We start from the raw sequence: 17,122 nt of genomic DNA on the forward strand, positions 1-17,122 counted from the left end.
TGACCTATGACACTGACAGCTCACGATGACGTTACTTAAAAAGTATTGCCAGCTCTCTAAGCATATTATTTATTTATGTAGCATTTAAATTTAAAAACCTGACTGATTTAAGATTTCTATATGCTACGACAATTAAACAAATACAATATTTATATGATAAATTATAGCAATAACTTGCAGTTTTTATGTGAACACTTCCATTGAAATTAACTCTTTTTATGATGAAGATAAGTTCATTATCTTTTAATAATTAAAGTTTGATTTCATTGTAATAGAATAAATTAGGAATATATATCCTGAGCCACTTGTCATTTAGCGCTCGACAAAAAACGTTCTCAGTAGCTTCATGGCTCACTCACCCTTCAAACTGGAACACAATACCAAGTACTGCTGTTAGGCGGCAAAATATCGCTTTTGTACATTACGGCATGAATGGTAAAGCTCTTTTTCTCATTGCTTGATACTTGAATCAAAAAAATTAACTATTAATGGAATAAAGTCCTCTGGGTCTGTTCTAAGCATGGGCGTTACACAAGGATCCATTTTGGGACCTTTTCTACTTTTGTTCTATATAAATGATCTTCATTTATATGTTAGAGGTATTTGTGATATTGTATTGTTTTCTGAAGACTTTACTTTTTAAAATTAACAGGTAACAATCTAATTATGACGATGTAAACAATGCGTTATCAATAATACAATGTTGGTTTACAAAAATAATTTAGTTCTAAATGCTACAAAAACAAAATGCGTTTGGTATTTCTAATGTAAGAAAGCCTACCCCTGTCCATTAGACGTGCACAATCACTGCCAGTTTTTGAAAAAGCTATCAAGAAACATTTCCTAGAAATGTAACTTTGTAATATATAAATATTTCTTTATATGTATTTATCGATTAGTTTATATATTATTTATATATTTATTGATTATATATGTATGTTTGCCTATGTATATGTATCTATTTATTTTTGTATGTATATTTGTATGCACAAATATACTCGTATGTATGTATATTGAATATTCCATTTAAAAAAATTGTACACCTATGCCGTTAATAGACCATTTCCTCTGCCCAAGGTTGCCTGGAAGAGATCGCTCTTCAGCGATAAGGCCGCCTTTTGTGCCATGCTTTATTTTGTTATATTTATTTCCTGTGTGTTATACTTATCTTGGTGTACAATAAAGAATATATTAATATTATTATTATCCCTGACAGGGAGACTCAGCTCCGCAGTATACGCGCTTAGAAAAGTTAGACAACTAACTGATGTTGATACTGCTCGTATAGTACTTTGGTTACTTTTATAGCGTTGTCTTAGATTTTCGCGATTATTACACATTGAAATAAAACTAGTTTTTAACGGATTTAATCGCGTATATTAATTATTTTAACATCGATTTGGGATTTGGGATTTTAAATCCCAAATCCCAAATCCAACAGACTGCAAGACCTAAAGATACAGTTAGTGCCTTCTGCGTGCAACCGAAACGCTACCCAAGATACCAATTAAGAAATCGTTGGCGGTAGTTGTAAATAATATTTCTTTTTAATTCGAACAGACAAATGTCACCTTAGTCTGCCCGTGACCACGAACACTGCAAAGTGCTCGAAACGTCGGGATGTTAAAATAATTAATATACGCGATTAAATCCGTTAAAAACTAGTTTTATTTCAATACTTTTATAGCATTATGTCTTACGGCATTTTGCTTTGGGGAATACTTCAGATATTAAAACTGTTTTCATATTGCAAAAAAGAGCTGTTAGGTCTATTCTTAATCTCGGAGAGACTCTCTTCGGGATCTTTTCATAGTGGGTATACTTACAGTTGCTTCACAATACGATTACAGCAACATTATGTATATTATGGATAATAGATATCTTTTCGAAAGAAATGGTGACAATCATCGCATGGACACGAGGAGGAAAGTTAAACTAATAACACCTAGTTTCCGACTACGCAAAGTTAATACATCCTTCCCGGAGCATGATATTTCATTCTAAAATTCATAATAAAATTCCACAGCTATATATATATATATCTCATATCAAAAAATAATTGACAAAAACTTTGAAAAACATTGACAAAAAATTGTTTTGGGTAATATACCTACATTACTCAAAACAAGGTAATATTAAAGATAAAGAATCGCGGTCTTATTTTTTATTGACTTCTACATCCTCTGTAATTAAAATGGTGGCAAAGAGTTGTCGGTTGATCTCGGTAGTCTTCTTTCCGAACCGGTTGTAGCTTTAATTTAACAATTAGTCAAAAAGTTTTTTCGTAATTATTATGATGCAATTCAGATTATAAAATAGGATATAAAAATAAACAAATAATAATCACATTTCATTAAATTTTATTCATAAAAATTAAACATTTCTTTTTCTAAATATTTTCTACCCTTATTTAAATAACATAAAATTTTGGAATAACGCTTACAACTAAAAGAAGTAAAAGAAAATGCAGTGAGTTCAGAAAATGTCAAATATCAACCGGGAAGCGAATTGTCAAATCGATATGATCACAACCTTTTTTCAGTGAAGTAATGTTGTTTTAAGTATTCTGTATCCCTGAGAACTAGCTGGAAACTCAATTTAAAATATAAGTTGGCAGAGTATAATATTTATTTATTTTTTTAATTTGGCCTTTATTTGTGCCGTGAGGGCACAGATTATTTCGCCACGTTGTCACGTGCGATGGAGATTGAACGGCAAGGTCGAGATTACAGGCTTAATTTAATTTTGAAGGCATAATAGTAGTAGAATCTTTGTTAATCCATAACCTAAAACAACACAATAATAAAGAGTATAATAATACAATGCAACATTTGTTTACATTTTTTTTTAGTTTCTGGTTATGAGCACAATATTGTTCAGCCACGACTGTCAATTTTATACATGTAGAGCAGCAGCCTTATATTCAAAATATAAAAACGTCAGAATAACGTTTCTACTATTTGACAATTCGCTCGCGGCATTTCAAAAATTAAGATGTCAAAAGAGTGTTACTTTGTGCCAGTAGAGGTATTCTGTAAGAAAAAACACGAAACTCACGCAGAATAAAATGTGATATACGTATGATATGATATACGTACGTATGATATATTAATTTATAGGATACACGTATCAAAACGACGATCACCGTGAGTCGGTTGTCAACATCTTACGGTTGAGACATGAAGTGATAGTGAATTCTTACAGAATCGCACTGCAATTCAAAAATTGTACTTCATTCCTAATACAAATGATTAAAAAAATATGTAACTGTTTATTTATTAAATTATTAATTCCGAATAACTATGTCTCGACTAAATCCCGATGTTATTGGTTAATTAAGATTCATACAAAGATATATTAAGAACATTTTTTAAGTGATTTAAAGTTTAAAACTAACACTAACGACGTGCTTACAATATATTTTAAGTAAAATATACAGTAATAAATAAATATTATATCTAAAACAATCTAATTGTTTCTTTTACGTACTAACATCGATTCAAACAATTGTTATATTTGCATATTTTTTAGTTAAAATATTTTGACACTTATATTTAATTCTATAAAATTATAATCTGTCCTCAAAAATCTTTTAAAAACAATTCCATTATTAACCGAGCCATTTATATTTTTATCTCTGTTAAGAATGTTTCTGCTAATATTTGGATACTATATTCAATACAGTCATTTTGTTTTCGATTCAATTCAGTTGGTAAATTTGATGACGAGGCGTAGTTCAAAAGCATCCGAATAGGAAAAAAAAACAAAGCATAAATTCCAGAGTCGCATGTATGGATCTTATAGTTAAACCTTAAAACTCCTTGTTAATCCAAGAACAATCGGTTAGCGATGTAAAATAACAATTCATTTAATACGAACCAGGCATTAATCGTCATGAATGAAAAACCAGCATCTTTGTTAATGTAGTAGAATTGTTGATAAAAAATTACATTTTCTATACACAATTAGTTATTCTTAACTCTATGATATATTCTGCTAATACTAAACTTGTTTAGTAACTAGAGTACTTTTTACAGCGTTTCATCGTTAATCACATATGAAGCATATTTTCTAGTAACACCAAAGCTTCATTGTGAATCTAATTTATTTTAACACAGAGATTATTATTCTATAGAAATAATTAAATTGATTAAATTTATAAATAAACACAGAGAGATTTGAAAATTCATAATTATACATTTTAATTTACTTACAATAGTAAATCACACAAAATCATTTATTTAATGTCACTTGTTCTTTTTTTTAAATTATAAACCATAAGAGAAGGTACACAATATTCATTTTTGACAATAATTATACATCACATTCTGTTTGAATCAAAAATAATTTGAGATGCATAATTATTTACATTTTATACAAGATACTGATGTTTATAATTTCTTAACGAATATAAATTTTAGGTTATTTTAATATTAAAACTGCTTTACCAAATTAAACATACTGAATAAATTAACAAAAAAAAAACAAAATCTGATTGAAATCTTATTCATCACTTAGTTTTTCGTGATCTCTCTTACTTGGAATTAGAAGAACAGCAATCTTCCATAGACCTATGTAAGCTAAGATATCAAATTCACACTTGATAAGAATGACTTTGAATACTCCTTATTGATTGATTAAAATCAACCGGCTTCAAAGAGCAATGGTGTTACTAGGGCATTATCCTCGCAAGCAAAGTGTTTAAAACTGAGTATCACATGAATTAAATATATACAAAATAATATATATGATTTTATTTACATTTGAAAAAAATACTACAGGACTATAATGGAAGTTGAAATCCTGATTAGATATAAATTTTCAATTTTTTTAAACCACATAATTCCGTTCTGAAATACTGATCAATGTCAGAGTTAACACATATGCGCCCAAAACGTATATTAGTAAAGGATTATTTAAAGTTCTAAAAGTTCAGAGTTCAGTTTTTTTTTGGGGCATAAAGCTTATTGGTTGTATACGTTTAATATTGTACGCTCATTGGTCGTCTATTACGTCATAGGTTATGATCGACCAATGAGCAATCAGATAGTATACGTTTATTTGACAAAGATTAAAATTTCAGAATTCTATTCAATCAAATATTGTATTAAATTGTGCTTGAATTTGTAGAGTATTTATATACCACCTCTCATTCACATCTCAATATAATTAAAAAAATAAGTTATATAACTAACATTTTATACATATTTGATTTGTCAAATATATACATATTTTGCCTCGTTTACATTAATTAAAATAGGTTTAGACGTATACTTTTTTTTACCACAGATTATATTATTCTGTCACATAAATAATGTTAACGTACAAGCCGAATCACAAATCTCACTCTTACAGTAATTCATCAATGTGTGGAAGAGACATTATTTGAGGTTAGGTTGTGATGGATTGAAATTGAAATATGTATAATTCTATTATATACTGGATTTATATGTTGAGATTAAATATTTAATATGTATAGTCTATTCCAAACACAAGAGGTCAAAAGCCAAATGAACATTTGACATCAAATTTATGCGATATCATTGGTCGAGAGCTTGATTAATGTATATTAATTATGGTTTTGCCAAAAATAAAGTCGATGAAACTATTATCGGAACTTTGGAAGTAAAATTAATGTGGATATAAGCAGTTAAGTAATAGTGTTGTATTATAAATTAAGATATATTAATCAAAAACTCTTAGTAGTGCACAATATAGCTGAGATGTTAGCAAATCGCATTCCTATTTCGATTGGAATAGACTACAATTGTAATAGTGGTCCAACTAGGGTGGTACTTATTGACGAGAACTTTCAGGAGGTCTACGATCAAAGGGGTAACCTTATGATATTTGGTCTACTTGGCCTAAAATCGGCAATGTAAGTATTAAAACCTCCTCGCACTGCCAACAGACACACCGTTCCTCGTGCCTCTAATTACACCGTCATTAAGTTTCATACCTAACCACTGTATAATTGGTCGATCATTACACTTAAGACTACATCTCACCTCTTCTAACGCGTTCCTGCCTCTTTCACACAATCAATGCACTACACTTACTGAAGTCACTCAGTTATACTTCACAACACAACACAAGTATGCAGTCAGTGTCCCCCGGGCCCCTACGCCTTGTAGGAGAGCGACGGCTTGTCCTTCCGGCAGGCCTGCGTGGGCACGGGCGCCGACCAGTCGGCGGGCGCGGGCGTCGTGCGGTAGAACTTCGAAGACGTCCTGTTGAATATCGGTAGTAACTCGTTTGCTTCGTTCGATAGAGCCTGAAAATAAATTAAAAAAATAACATTTTATATAATTTATTTTTTAAATACCGATATACGAAAATACTTTATGGAATATAAAATTAGCTTATTACGGCAAAAACAAAAATATATTGAATCCAATAACAAATGAATTAAAATATGTGTAAAAATATTGGTCCTTCGAGCCGGACATTCGAATATAGAACATATAACTGACCTTCAAATATATAACTGCGTCTGTGCCGAACCCTTCACACGACATGAGGACCAAGTCACCGTGGAAATACCTGGCGTATAATCTAGATATGGGTAGCCCGTAACCATAACCTGGAATGTAAATGTAAAAATGTATCTTCTTAATCGTAATCGTAATCTTCGATTAAAGTAAAAGTAAGAAGTAATAGAAGTAGCAAAGGAAAGTTTTGAAGTTTATTGCATCACGCAGTCCCCATGCGAGTTGCTGGATGATTTTTATCAGACCAAGGCAGTTCTCCGCACGATGTTTTCCTTCACCACCGAAGATACAATGAGATGAATTATAAACACCTATTGAGCGCATGGTATTCTAGTGGGTTATGGGTGGTAAATGGGGTTTCAACCCACAACCGTCGGTTAAGATACACGTGTTCCAATCATAAGAATCAGTTTGACTGCTTCATGAAATACTCATTTATTTATTCTTTGATATTGTTTAAATTGTATTTTCCATAACTAAAGATGATGATTGAATAATCGACAATATTTTATACCAATAGTGCTCTCCTTTTCTAACAGTAGAGTGTGAAAGAGCAACACTCACCAGCCAACGGCACGGTGTGGGAATCCGACTTGGACGGCTGGGGAGCCGTGCTGTACATGTACTTGAAGAGCAGGTCGGAGACGCTGCGAGGTATACCGCCACCTTTATCTGACATCTGGAAAAGGTAATTTTGTTGCTCATACTGAACGGATATTGAAGACGCCTTTCTGTTCATCAGAAGAATCAGCTTCAACAAGTGAGATGAGGAATAACACCATCAGCAAATCTACTTGGTTGTAGGGATTTATGCAAGCCCATCTGTTTAGGTACCACCCACTCATCAGATATTCTACCGCCCAACAACAGTACTCAGTATTGTTGTGTTCCGGTTTGAAGGCTGAATGAGCCAGTGTAACTACAGGGGACATAACCTCTTAGATCCAAGGTTGGTAGCGCATTGGCGATGTAAGGAGTGGTTAATATTTTTTATCAATGTCTATGGGCGGTGGTGACCGATTACCATCAGGTTGCCCCTATGCTCGTCTACCAACCTATACCACTATACGGCCAATCTCATTTGAGAACAGCCAACAACACAAGATATGTTATTATTATAACATAATGTGTTTTTTTTTCATATATTTTTCTGTAGCAGTGTGTCACAAATAGTTTTTTTATTTATTAACCAGAGAAACGAGGCATTCATTGTATTGACAGCCGTGCATCTCGCGCCGCTTAGAAAACAAATTTAAATTGCAATTCCAAAAAAAATCTTCTGAAACATTTGTAACTTGAGAACATAGAATCTGAATATTTCTTATAATAGTTTCTTTAAAACTGATTTTTTTTTTAAACCATTCATGGTTCTGAGACAACTCTAACACAGAATTTGTTGCCGGTTCTTATCGGTAGAATCTACATTCCGAACCGGTGATAGCTTTCCATTTAATATAATCTAGAAAACTGACTCTTCACTTGAATTAAGTATACTTAGGTATCAGAAAGAAATAAGGCACACTCGACCAACCTTAACGGACACGTCCTCCCTTCCCCGAACAAGATTAACCTGTATAGGGGGTGGGCAGTTCTCGTGAGTCTCCATGACAGCACGCATCGCGTTCTTGAACAGCTCGAACAGCATGTGGTAGAGATGCGACGGTACGTATACTATCGGCATCGGACGATCGATTGGAGCTGAAATTTGATATAAAGATAATGTCTTCTAAAACGATTTCGGAAACTGCGTCCATTACTAGACACTCTACGACGTAGGACTAACGGATTTCCGTGCTTTCCAAAACCTGGGACTATAAGCAAACTTCCTAATACCAGCCTATAACTCACTGACCACTTGTCAGGAAAACCCAAAAACTTTTTCGGTATTGTCGCCACCGTATTCTAAAGCAAAATTTCTGTCTCTATTTTATTATTGAGTGTGCAAGCTTAACGTATATCTAAGTATTGTTAGCAGTTTTGAATTATCGGTGAGAACATCTATTCCTGGCTCGCGTCCTCAGATTCTAATTCAACCGAAGACCCATTTTGCTCCGAGACTGATAAGAACTTTTGGTCGTGTTTTTTGATTATAATTTGGAAATCTTGTAACGTTACCTGTATCTAACACATTATTTGCGGGTCGAATGTTTGTTAATAGGAAACACGATCCAGGATACTAATTATTGTAAAAAACAGCACTGTAAGTCTGTTCATTTGAAAAGAGCAACTATGCGAATTTCTTGCCGTTTCTTCTCGCTGGAGGCTGCTTTCCGAAACGGTGGTAGTATTTTAATATCGACGATTCAAAAACGCTTCGTTGTGAAGTTTACTTGAATAAAATAGATTTGATTTTGATTAGGGATACCCAGAGGGGGTACCATCGGATATATCTTTTGTGAATACATTTGTACTCAAGTTGTAAGGGCACTCACTGCCGTCCTCCAGCAGCTCCAGCTCGGGCGAGGCGAGGTAGTAGCGGTCGCAGAGGAAGCGCGCGTTCTCGTAGGCGTCGCGCACCACGGCCGCCACGTCGCACGCGGGGTCGATGGACCCGACGTGGCGGCCGCCGTTGCCCATGCCGTTCACGGACGCCTGCCGCGCGCCCAGCTGCTCGCCGAACAGCAGCGCTGGACGAACACAGGGCCTCGATTAGTGGTCATGCTGAGATATTCTTTGGTAACACTTTTTCCTCTAAGATGGAATGCGCTTATTACACCGAAAAACAGCAAATATTTGGTATTATTTCGTAATAGTGTGATATTGACTTGCAAGTGAAGTAATTACCCGTAACCGTTCTAACGATTAGGCCTTCTCTCCTTCTGATGATAAGTCGAGGAAAATCTAAATTTTCCATTTCACCACGTGGCTCGAGGATACGAGCTGTTTCTTTAAGTACTTTGATATGATTTTCGAATTAATGAAATTAAGATTCGCTTCACTCGCATTTTAGGGGTTGGTCGTAAAATGCTGAGTATAAAAAAGCAGTCAATGTCCTGATTTGGAGTTCAAATTTGTTTTCTACCAAATTTCATTAAATTCTGTAAACATTTACGACCAATATAGATTGACAGAACTGCATACATATATATAAAAAAAAATACTACTTTTTTGTTTGTACTTTACGCGTACAAACGTCGTTCATCCTATTAAGTATTTGTAGACTTACATCAGATAGCGCGTCGTATCGAATGACTGCGAAATCATTCAAAGAGGCATTACAACGAATTCCAGTTATATACTAGTAAATAAAAAGTACAAATAAACTGAATTCCAATAATAAAACATGGCCGATACGATAATTACAGTTTTATCAATTAAATAACAAAAACAAGATTTCTTTTTTTATCTCAAAATACGTGATCCCACTGTCAGCACACTATCTGTGTATTACATAGTATATATTAATGTTATATATTTCTAAATAATTTTTTTGTATACAATATATACATTTATATTTACAAATATAAAGTGTATGCAGTTCTGTCAATCTATTGTAATACTACTTTTTTCTTAGTGGTAGAGCTTTGTGCAAGCCCTTCTGGGTAGGTACCTCTCACTAATCATACATTCTACCACCAAACAGCAGTACTTAGTACTGTTGTGTTCCGGTTTAAAGCCATCACTATAGGCACAAAGAACATTCCATCTTATCTCATCGGAACAGTTAATATTTCTTACGTCATCTGGCACATTTTCATGATCAACCATAATTATAAAAGTAAAAAATCCTCACTGTGCTGATTGATGAGCATCCGTATGGATATCCGGCTCATGTAGAATCTGTCGAGGAAGTACTGGATGGAGTTCTCGATGCCCGGTTCGACTTCGTGGGACTCCTTCAGCTCGAGGACGCCCTGCGCCATTGTCTGCACGACGTCCGCGTGACGGTTGCGTATCATGACGAGACGCTCGCAAAACCTGGGGAAGAAGTTTGTATAACATGTGAGTTAATGTATTTGTTTGGATAATTAATATCACTGCTGTGCTCCCATTGGTCAGAATTAATTACTAAAAAAAATACAATCGACATTATAGAAGTGTAAAATACTTTGTTTACAATTCCAAGGATATTTTCATAGATGACGTATTTCTGAGCCGAGATGGCCATGACGTGCATCTTAACCGATGTTTTCGGCTTCAGACCCAGGCAGGAACCACTGAATTTTCATGTGAGTAATTTGTGTTTATAATTCATCGCATTGGAGCAGCGTGGTGGAATATGGTCTAAACCTTCTCCTCAAAGGGAGAGGAGGCCTTTAGCCCAGCAGTGGGAAATTTACAGGCTACTGATGTATGTATTTTTGTTGCCGCTATAACAACAAATACTAAAAAACTGAACACAATAAATATTCCAGGTTGCTTCCATACAACAGATGTGATTTTTTGCTCGATATTGATAACGGCAACAGGTAGACGCTTAAAATATTAACAGGATATTGCGTTATATTATTATTACAGATAATGATACGGAACACTTCGTGCGCGTCTCGCACTTGGCCGGGTTTTATCTTGTTATATAATTTTCTAGTTATTAACGAGGCTCAGCTGGACGGATGTTTTGTCTTTATTAAATAAAGAACAGAAGGAAATATCATAAATACATTTTTTGTTTTTAAGTTTGACACGCGCGTTGACGTAGACAGTATAGACGTAGACTATGAATGTTTTAGTATATATATGTCGCAGTCAACTGGTTAAATTAGTCCTTTAACTAACCGCCTAGACACTTTACTAAAGGGCGCCGTTCAACCAGTAGCCTCAATGACACCGGGCACTACATCTTCCATTTTTTTCTTTGACTGATTTTCATGTAAATAAAAATATTTATAGTTTAGGTGTAAATATAATTATTTTTGGTTAAATACAAACTATTTATAATATCGCGGATATATTGAGATAGGTTAGGTTAGGTTAGATTAAAAAAAAGGGACATTTAAAGCAAGTTCCCTTATTCTATGAACGGAAATAAATAAACAACATTTGACATCGAACTGAAGCGACAACAATGATCGAGAGCTCGAATAATCTATGACATTCATTATAGATTTAGAAAAAAAATGGCGTTTTGAATATTGACTATACTGATCGGAACTGGAAGTCAAATTAAAGTGAACATTCCAGTCACCAGGTGGAACTGAAGAGGACAGTGGGAAACCTCTGGTTCTAAAGGAAAGGCAATTAGGGGTTTTAAGCGTACGTTTTAGGTTTGTGGATTTTTTATGGTCCGTCGACTTTTATTTCAAACGTCCAAAGAATTCCTACACATAAATCCAAAAAAATAATACTCACTGAGACAGTACTGGCGGTTCGGGTTCCTTCTTCTCAAACTCGATGATCTCTTCGAACGACCTCTCGTACCACTGGTTGACAAGGCCCACGGAAGGCATACGCAGCAAATTCTCCGGGAGTAATGCTATCTCTTTCATTATATTCGCTAACCTGAAATAAAAATGAAAATAAGCACTTTAGAGAAGTATATAAAATAGGTATCTTGTTTCTTCATCAGCTCGGTGATTTATTATTAGATTCAGAAGAAGGCAATCGAAATATCTCAGTGCTTAGTACACGCATCTACACCGACGATTTTGATTCAATCCCAGGCAAGCACCAGTGAATTTTCATGTGCTTAATTTGTGTTTATAATTAATCTCATGCTCGGCGGTGAAGGAAAACATCGTGAGGAAACCTGCATGTGTCTAATATATCCTGCCACAACTCGTATTAGAGCAGTGTGGTAGAATTTCTCAAAACCCTTCTCCTCGAAGGGAAAGTAGGCCCTAATCCAACAGTGGGACATTTACAAATAAATCCTCGTTTGCCTGTAGTTACACTGGCTCACTACACATATATTAAGTATTGCTGTTTGCTGGTAGAATTTGTGATGATCGGTGATACCCGAGTTTTTTGAGCAAATTGGCCACCTGATGGTAAGTGGTCACCACCGGCAATAGACAATGGCGTTGTAAGAAATATTAACTATCCCTTACATCACCTATGCGCCACCAACCTTGGGAACTAAGATGTTACGTCCCTTGTGCCTGTTGTTACACTGGCTCACTCGCCCTTCAAACCGGAACACAACAAAACTGAGTACTGCTATTTGGCGGTAGAATATCTGATGAGTGGGTGGTATCTACCCAGACGGGTTTGCACAAAGCCCTACACAAATAAAGTTTAAAGTTTTGTTTAGTCTTACGATCAAACGAATTACGAAACAATGTTGCGACTTGCGAGGCAGTTAATTACAATTAATATTAAGATGAAGACATGACACCAATAGAATGCCATCAAGCATCAATTACGATAAAATTTAAACACAAATAGATGCTTAAACTGGTGTCATAAATTAAAATCGACATGGATTCTCTGCACTCATAAAAAAATCAAATCAAATGCTTTTATACAATGTAGAAGCATTACTTGCTTATTGATTGTAAAATTAACACTACTACCTTAGAAAAGCACCGCGTTAGGTAGGCTTTGTTCTTTACTGTACCCCGGCTACTGGCGGGTATTCAAAACTTCATGATCAGTGAGTAGTTAAGACATTGAAGCCCGATCAACAATACTAGTCAGGAAGACATAAAGAAATTTCATTTTGACGGATTACAGGATGTATGTCATAATGAAACGTTAGATATTAATAAGAGCCGAGATGACCCAGTGGTTAGAACGCGTGCATCTTAACCGACGATTTCGGGTTCAAATCCAGGCAGGCACCACTGAATTTTCATGTGCTTAATTTGTGTTTATAATTCATCTCATGCTCGGCGGTGAAGGAAAACATCGTGAGGAAACCTGCATGTGTCTAATTTCAACGAAATTCTGCCACATGTGTATTCATATGTATTCCGCCAACCCGCATTGGAGCAGCGTGGTGGAATATGCTCCAAAATTTCTTCTCAAAGGGAGAGGAGGCTTTTAGCCCAGCAGTGGGAAAATTTACAGGCTGTTAATGGTAAAAAAATAATGCTAGAAGATATTACTTGAAGCTTAAGACGTCTGTTAATACTCGTTGATTGATGCACACAACATTATCGAGGCTATTTTTATAATTAGATCAGCTACAAACTGTTATACGTCCCACCAAAAAATTCTAAGGATGGTTCTTGAAACTTAATTTTTTTTTTTAAATAAAGTATTTAGATGACCAAAGGAAAGCTTAGTCTGCTCAAAATGTTGTAAATTGGAAAATAAATGCTAATTATAAGAGCAATTTAAAGTTCATTGATAAGTAAGGCATTTTACTCAATACAAGACTATATTCAAGAAAAAAACGTTGTATATTTTGATTACTAGACAGGATATATTTGAATTTAATTGTATATTGCATACTCTGTATCCGAGTTTCAAGATGAAGCTTTAGATTTTGAGAGGGAATAGAGTCCACCTGTGTTTGTACACACACTTGTGTACTATGATATGTCCTGCGCAGTCGTGTGGTCACCCATTAGATTGACCACCGTTATCGAAATCGGCCGGACGACTTCGTCATCCTCATCATACTATGTGATCAGTACTACGGTATCGAAGTAAATAAATCTTAAGATATACCAACCTACTTTTTTAATACAAGATAAAATCTACATTAACATTTTCAAAGCGTCTGCACGTCTGGAAAGTTCGATGTTCTTCAACGGCGTGACGTTTCGGATCTTTTTGTCGCGATGGGAGCAATGACACTTGCTTTTAAACTGTTTTATACTCGAAACACATGTCCTTGTGACGTAATTCAATGTTAATAACATTTATCGGTGTCGTTTATAATATTTTTATTTCGTACTACGCGTAGTATCGTATCAATATTAGGCGTATCAATAAAAAAAACTCTACAACCCTATACGTGTAAAGATATGAACATATCTGACGAAGACAGTCAACACCATTGACGACCTCCGCGGTCGAGTAGTGTGTACACCGGTTTTCATGGGTACGCCACCGAGGTCCCGGATTCGATTTCCGGCCGAGTCGAAGTAAAAAAGTTCATGACATTTCTATGTTGTCTTGGGTTGGGTGTTTGTGGTACTGTCGTTATTTCTGATTTTCCTTAACACAAGTGCTACTTACATTGTGATCAGAGTAATATATGTGATGTTGTCCAATGTTTATTATTTATTTATTATTTATAAACGCGAAAGTAACCATGTCTGTCAGTTACGCCACTGAACCGATATTGTCGTAACTTGGGCACAGGTTCCTTTTTTTGATTCACCTCTCGCTGACCTGATATTGGGAATTTAAGTGTGTGAAGTTTTATAAAAGCCACGCAGGTAAAGCCGCAGATTCAGCTAGTAGGTAATAAATAAACTAACCTCACTGGCAGCTCCTTCCTTAGGAAGAGAAATGATTTCCTCTCGCACGCGTTCAGCCCTGGAAAGAGAGGAAACATGTTTAGTGCCATCCACAAAAACAGATACAGATAATATCCTGCCTAGAAATTAATAAACACTAAGACCACGCTTTTATCTTAAACATAATATTGTATTGAGTATATGCCTTAAATGGTGGTAGCTTCACTTAATATAGTTTGTTAAATGACGATCCAAAAGTGCTTGAAGAAGCCTACTTGAATAAAGTATATTTTGATTTTAATTATCAATGTTTTTTTGACATGAGCTTTAAATTTCTTAATGTAACTTATATACGGGAAAGTAATATTGTTAAAAAGTTTATCGGTATGACGATATGTATATCGATTCGACGTGACGACGTCACGAGGAAGAACAATTACTCAGTAAGTTGACTAACGTAATACAACACCGCGGTCAATCAGGTGCCTATCAAGAGCTTGACATCGAGGTGTCGGGTGTCAAGTACACCGCAATGACGTCAACTAGAGACCAGGTATTATAGTTACACATTTAAATCAATTATAATGTTCGTTGACTGTCTCGTTGGTCTAGTAGTAAGACTACAGTTCCCGAGATCCTATGTCGACCCGAATAGAATCATCGGGTTTTTCAAATCCGGCAAGAAACTCAAAATTTAATACGGTCACGTTATTTAAATACAATTATAATAATAATATTAAAATAAAGATTATTATTATTAGTTCATCGTATCGTTAATCTAGTAGACCACCACAGTTTTCGAGATCCTCGGTCAACCTGAATATGAATTATCGGGTTTTTCTGTCAAGCAATTGTTATAACAAGCCTTGAGAGGCTTCGGAAAGCACGTAAAACCGTTGGTACAGCGTCTGAACTCTTTTCGGTTGTATCGGATTTGCCGTCCCATCGCCTTATGAGAGTGAGCACACACTCGTGCACTATAAACGATTTTGTACGATACATTTATTTGTATCGCACCATTTATTGCCGCAACTGCTGTATCGGTCAACCGATCATGACAAAAAATTCACACACATTCCGTCCGATTGTTTTGTGTGAATATTTGTGATAAGTAAAGTCTTTCAATCATTAAAGATGATTACTGTCTGGCGTGTTATTCCCTGTCCCAACGAGATGCATGAGGAGGTTATATATATATATATATGTCGGAGAAGCAGGATGCCGAACAGTTGGGTTCGGGGATTGATCCGACATTTGTAAGACTATGTGGGCGTGCAATGGAGATATTCACAAAATAAAACGTATTTAATATCGTCTAATCACTGTATTCATTGATTCAATAATCGTACACCACAATAATATCAAAGGATTACAATAATTCATCTCGATTAAGAGCAAATGAGTTTGCAAGCAACCATCGCATTCGAGAAGCTTGTCAAAACATAACGACTCGCGTTGCCATGACACTTACAACTCCATTCGGGGTGACCCGCTCTTAGAAGTAAATCAGCCATCAAACATTATTGCCAACTACTCGATTCATTAATTATCCAAATCAACAACCAAAGTAACCACGCTCCGATATATATATATATATATATATTTTATGTCAGAGGTGGCATTACACCTGAGGAGGAGGCTCACGTGATGGAAAGTGACTACCACCGCCCATGGACATCTGCAACACCGGGGGGCTTGCAGGTGCGTTTCCGGCCTTTCAGGAAAGAGTACGCTCTTTTCTTGAAGGTTCCCAAGTCGTATCGGTTCGGAAAAACCGCCGGCGAAAGCTGGTTCCACAAAGTGGTTGTGCGAGGCAGAAAATGTCTTAAAAATCGCGCTGTTGTGGATTTTCGGACATCTAGGTGGTGCGGGTGATATTGGGAATTTTGACGAGATGTCCGAAGGTGAAATGTATCTGTTATATCTGATGTATAATATATCTGATGAGCGCAACTCTTTGGGTTCTTCATATATATATAAGCAGGCAGGATATGACGTCTAACAACATTTTCAAATATTCAAAGAAAATAGTCAGACATCGTCAAATTTGAAAGCGTACAAAGAAGGCTTCAATTTAGATAATCGCTTATCACACGCCAACACTCCTTTACGAAATACGATCGGCTCTTCGATTATTCAATTTACCAAACAGCTGTCGATAAGACTATTTTCCAAATCAGCGGTGCGGAAATCTGATACGTTCTGAGTTATATACGCTAAATTGACAATAAACCTTCGGATAATTTAAGGTCGTTTGATTTCGACCTTCAAAAGTAAAATTTATTTATAAATTAATTTTAAGAATTTCATTTCTGTCAGTAAGGCTTACTTATAATTTAC

The 17,122-nt window shown here is 35.3% G+C and overlaps 1 protein-coding gene across 1 annotated transcript in view; it reads right to left on the reverse strand.

The window, feature by feature from the left end:
- Positions 1-4,452: 4,452 nt before the first annotated feature.
- The window catches only part of LOC125074179 (pyruvate dehydrogenase (acetyl-transferring) kinase, mitochondrial), a 50,105-nt gene continuing 37,435 nt past the window's right edge, over positions 4,453-17,122 (reverse strand). Inside the window, exons 2-9 of the mRNA XM_047685424.1 lie at positions 14,804-14,861; positions 11,781-11,930; positions 10,225-10,409; positions 8,924-9,118; positions 8,023-8,189; positions 7,056-7,170; positions 6,474-6,583; positions 4,453-6,274 (exon numbers count right to left, since the gene is read on the reverse strand). Of these exons, the coding sequence (XP_047541380.1) occupies positions 6,122-6,274; positions 6,474-6,583; positions 7,056-7,170; positions 8,023-8,189; positions 8,924-9,118; positions 10,225-10,409; positions 11,781-11,930; positions 14,804-14,861 (1,133 nt within the window). The 3' untranslated portion in view covers positions 4,453-6,121. The remainder of the gene's footprint in view (positions 6,275-6,473; positions 6,584-7,055; positions 7,171-8,022; positions 8,190-8,923; positions 9,119-10,224; positions 10,410-11,780; positions 11,931-14,803; positions 14,862-17,122) is intronic.

This window comes from Vanessa atalanta, chromosome 27 (assembly GCF_905147765.1).
Source record: "Vanessa atalanta chromosome 27, ilVanAtal1.2, whole genome shotgun sequence".
Classification (NCBI taxonomy): domain Eukaryota; kingdom Metazoa; phylum Arthropoda; class Insecta; order Lepidoptera; family Nymphalidae; genus Vanessa; species Vanessa atalanta.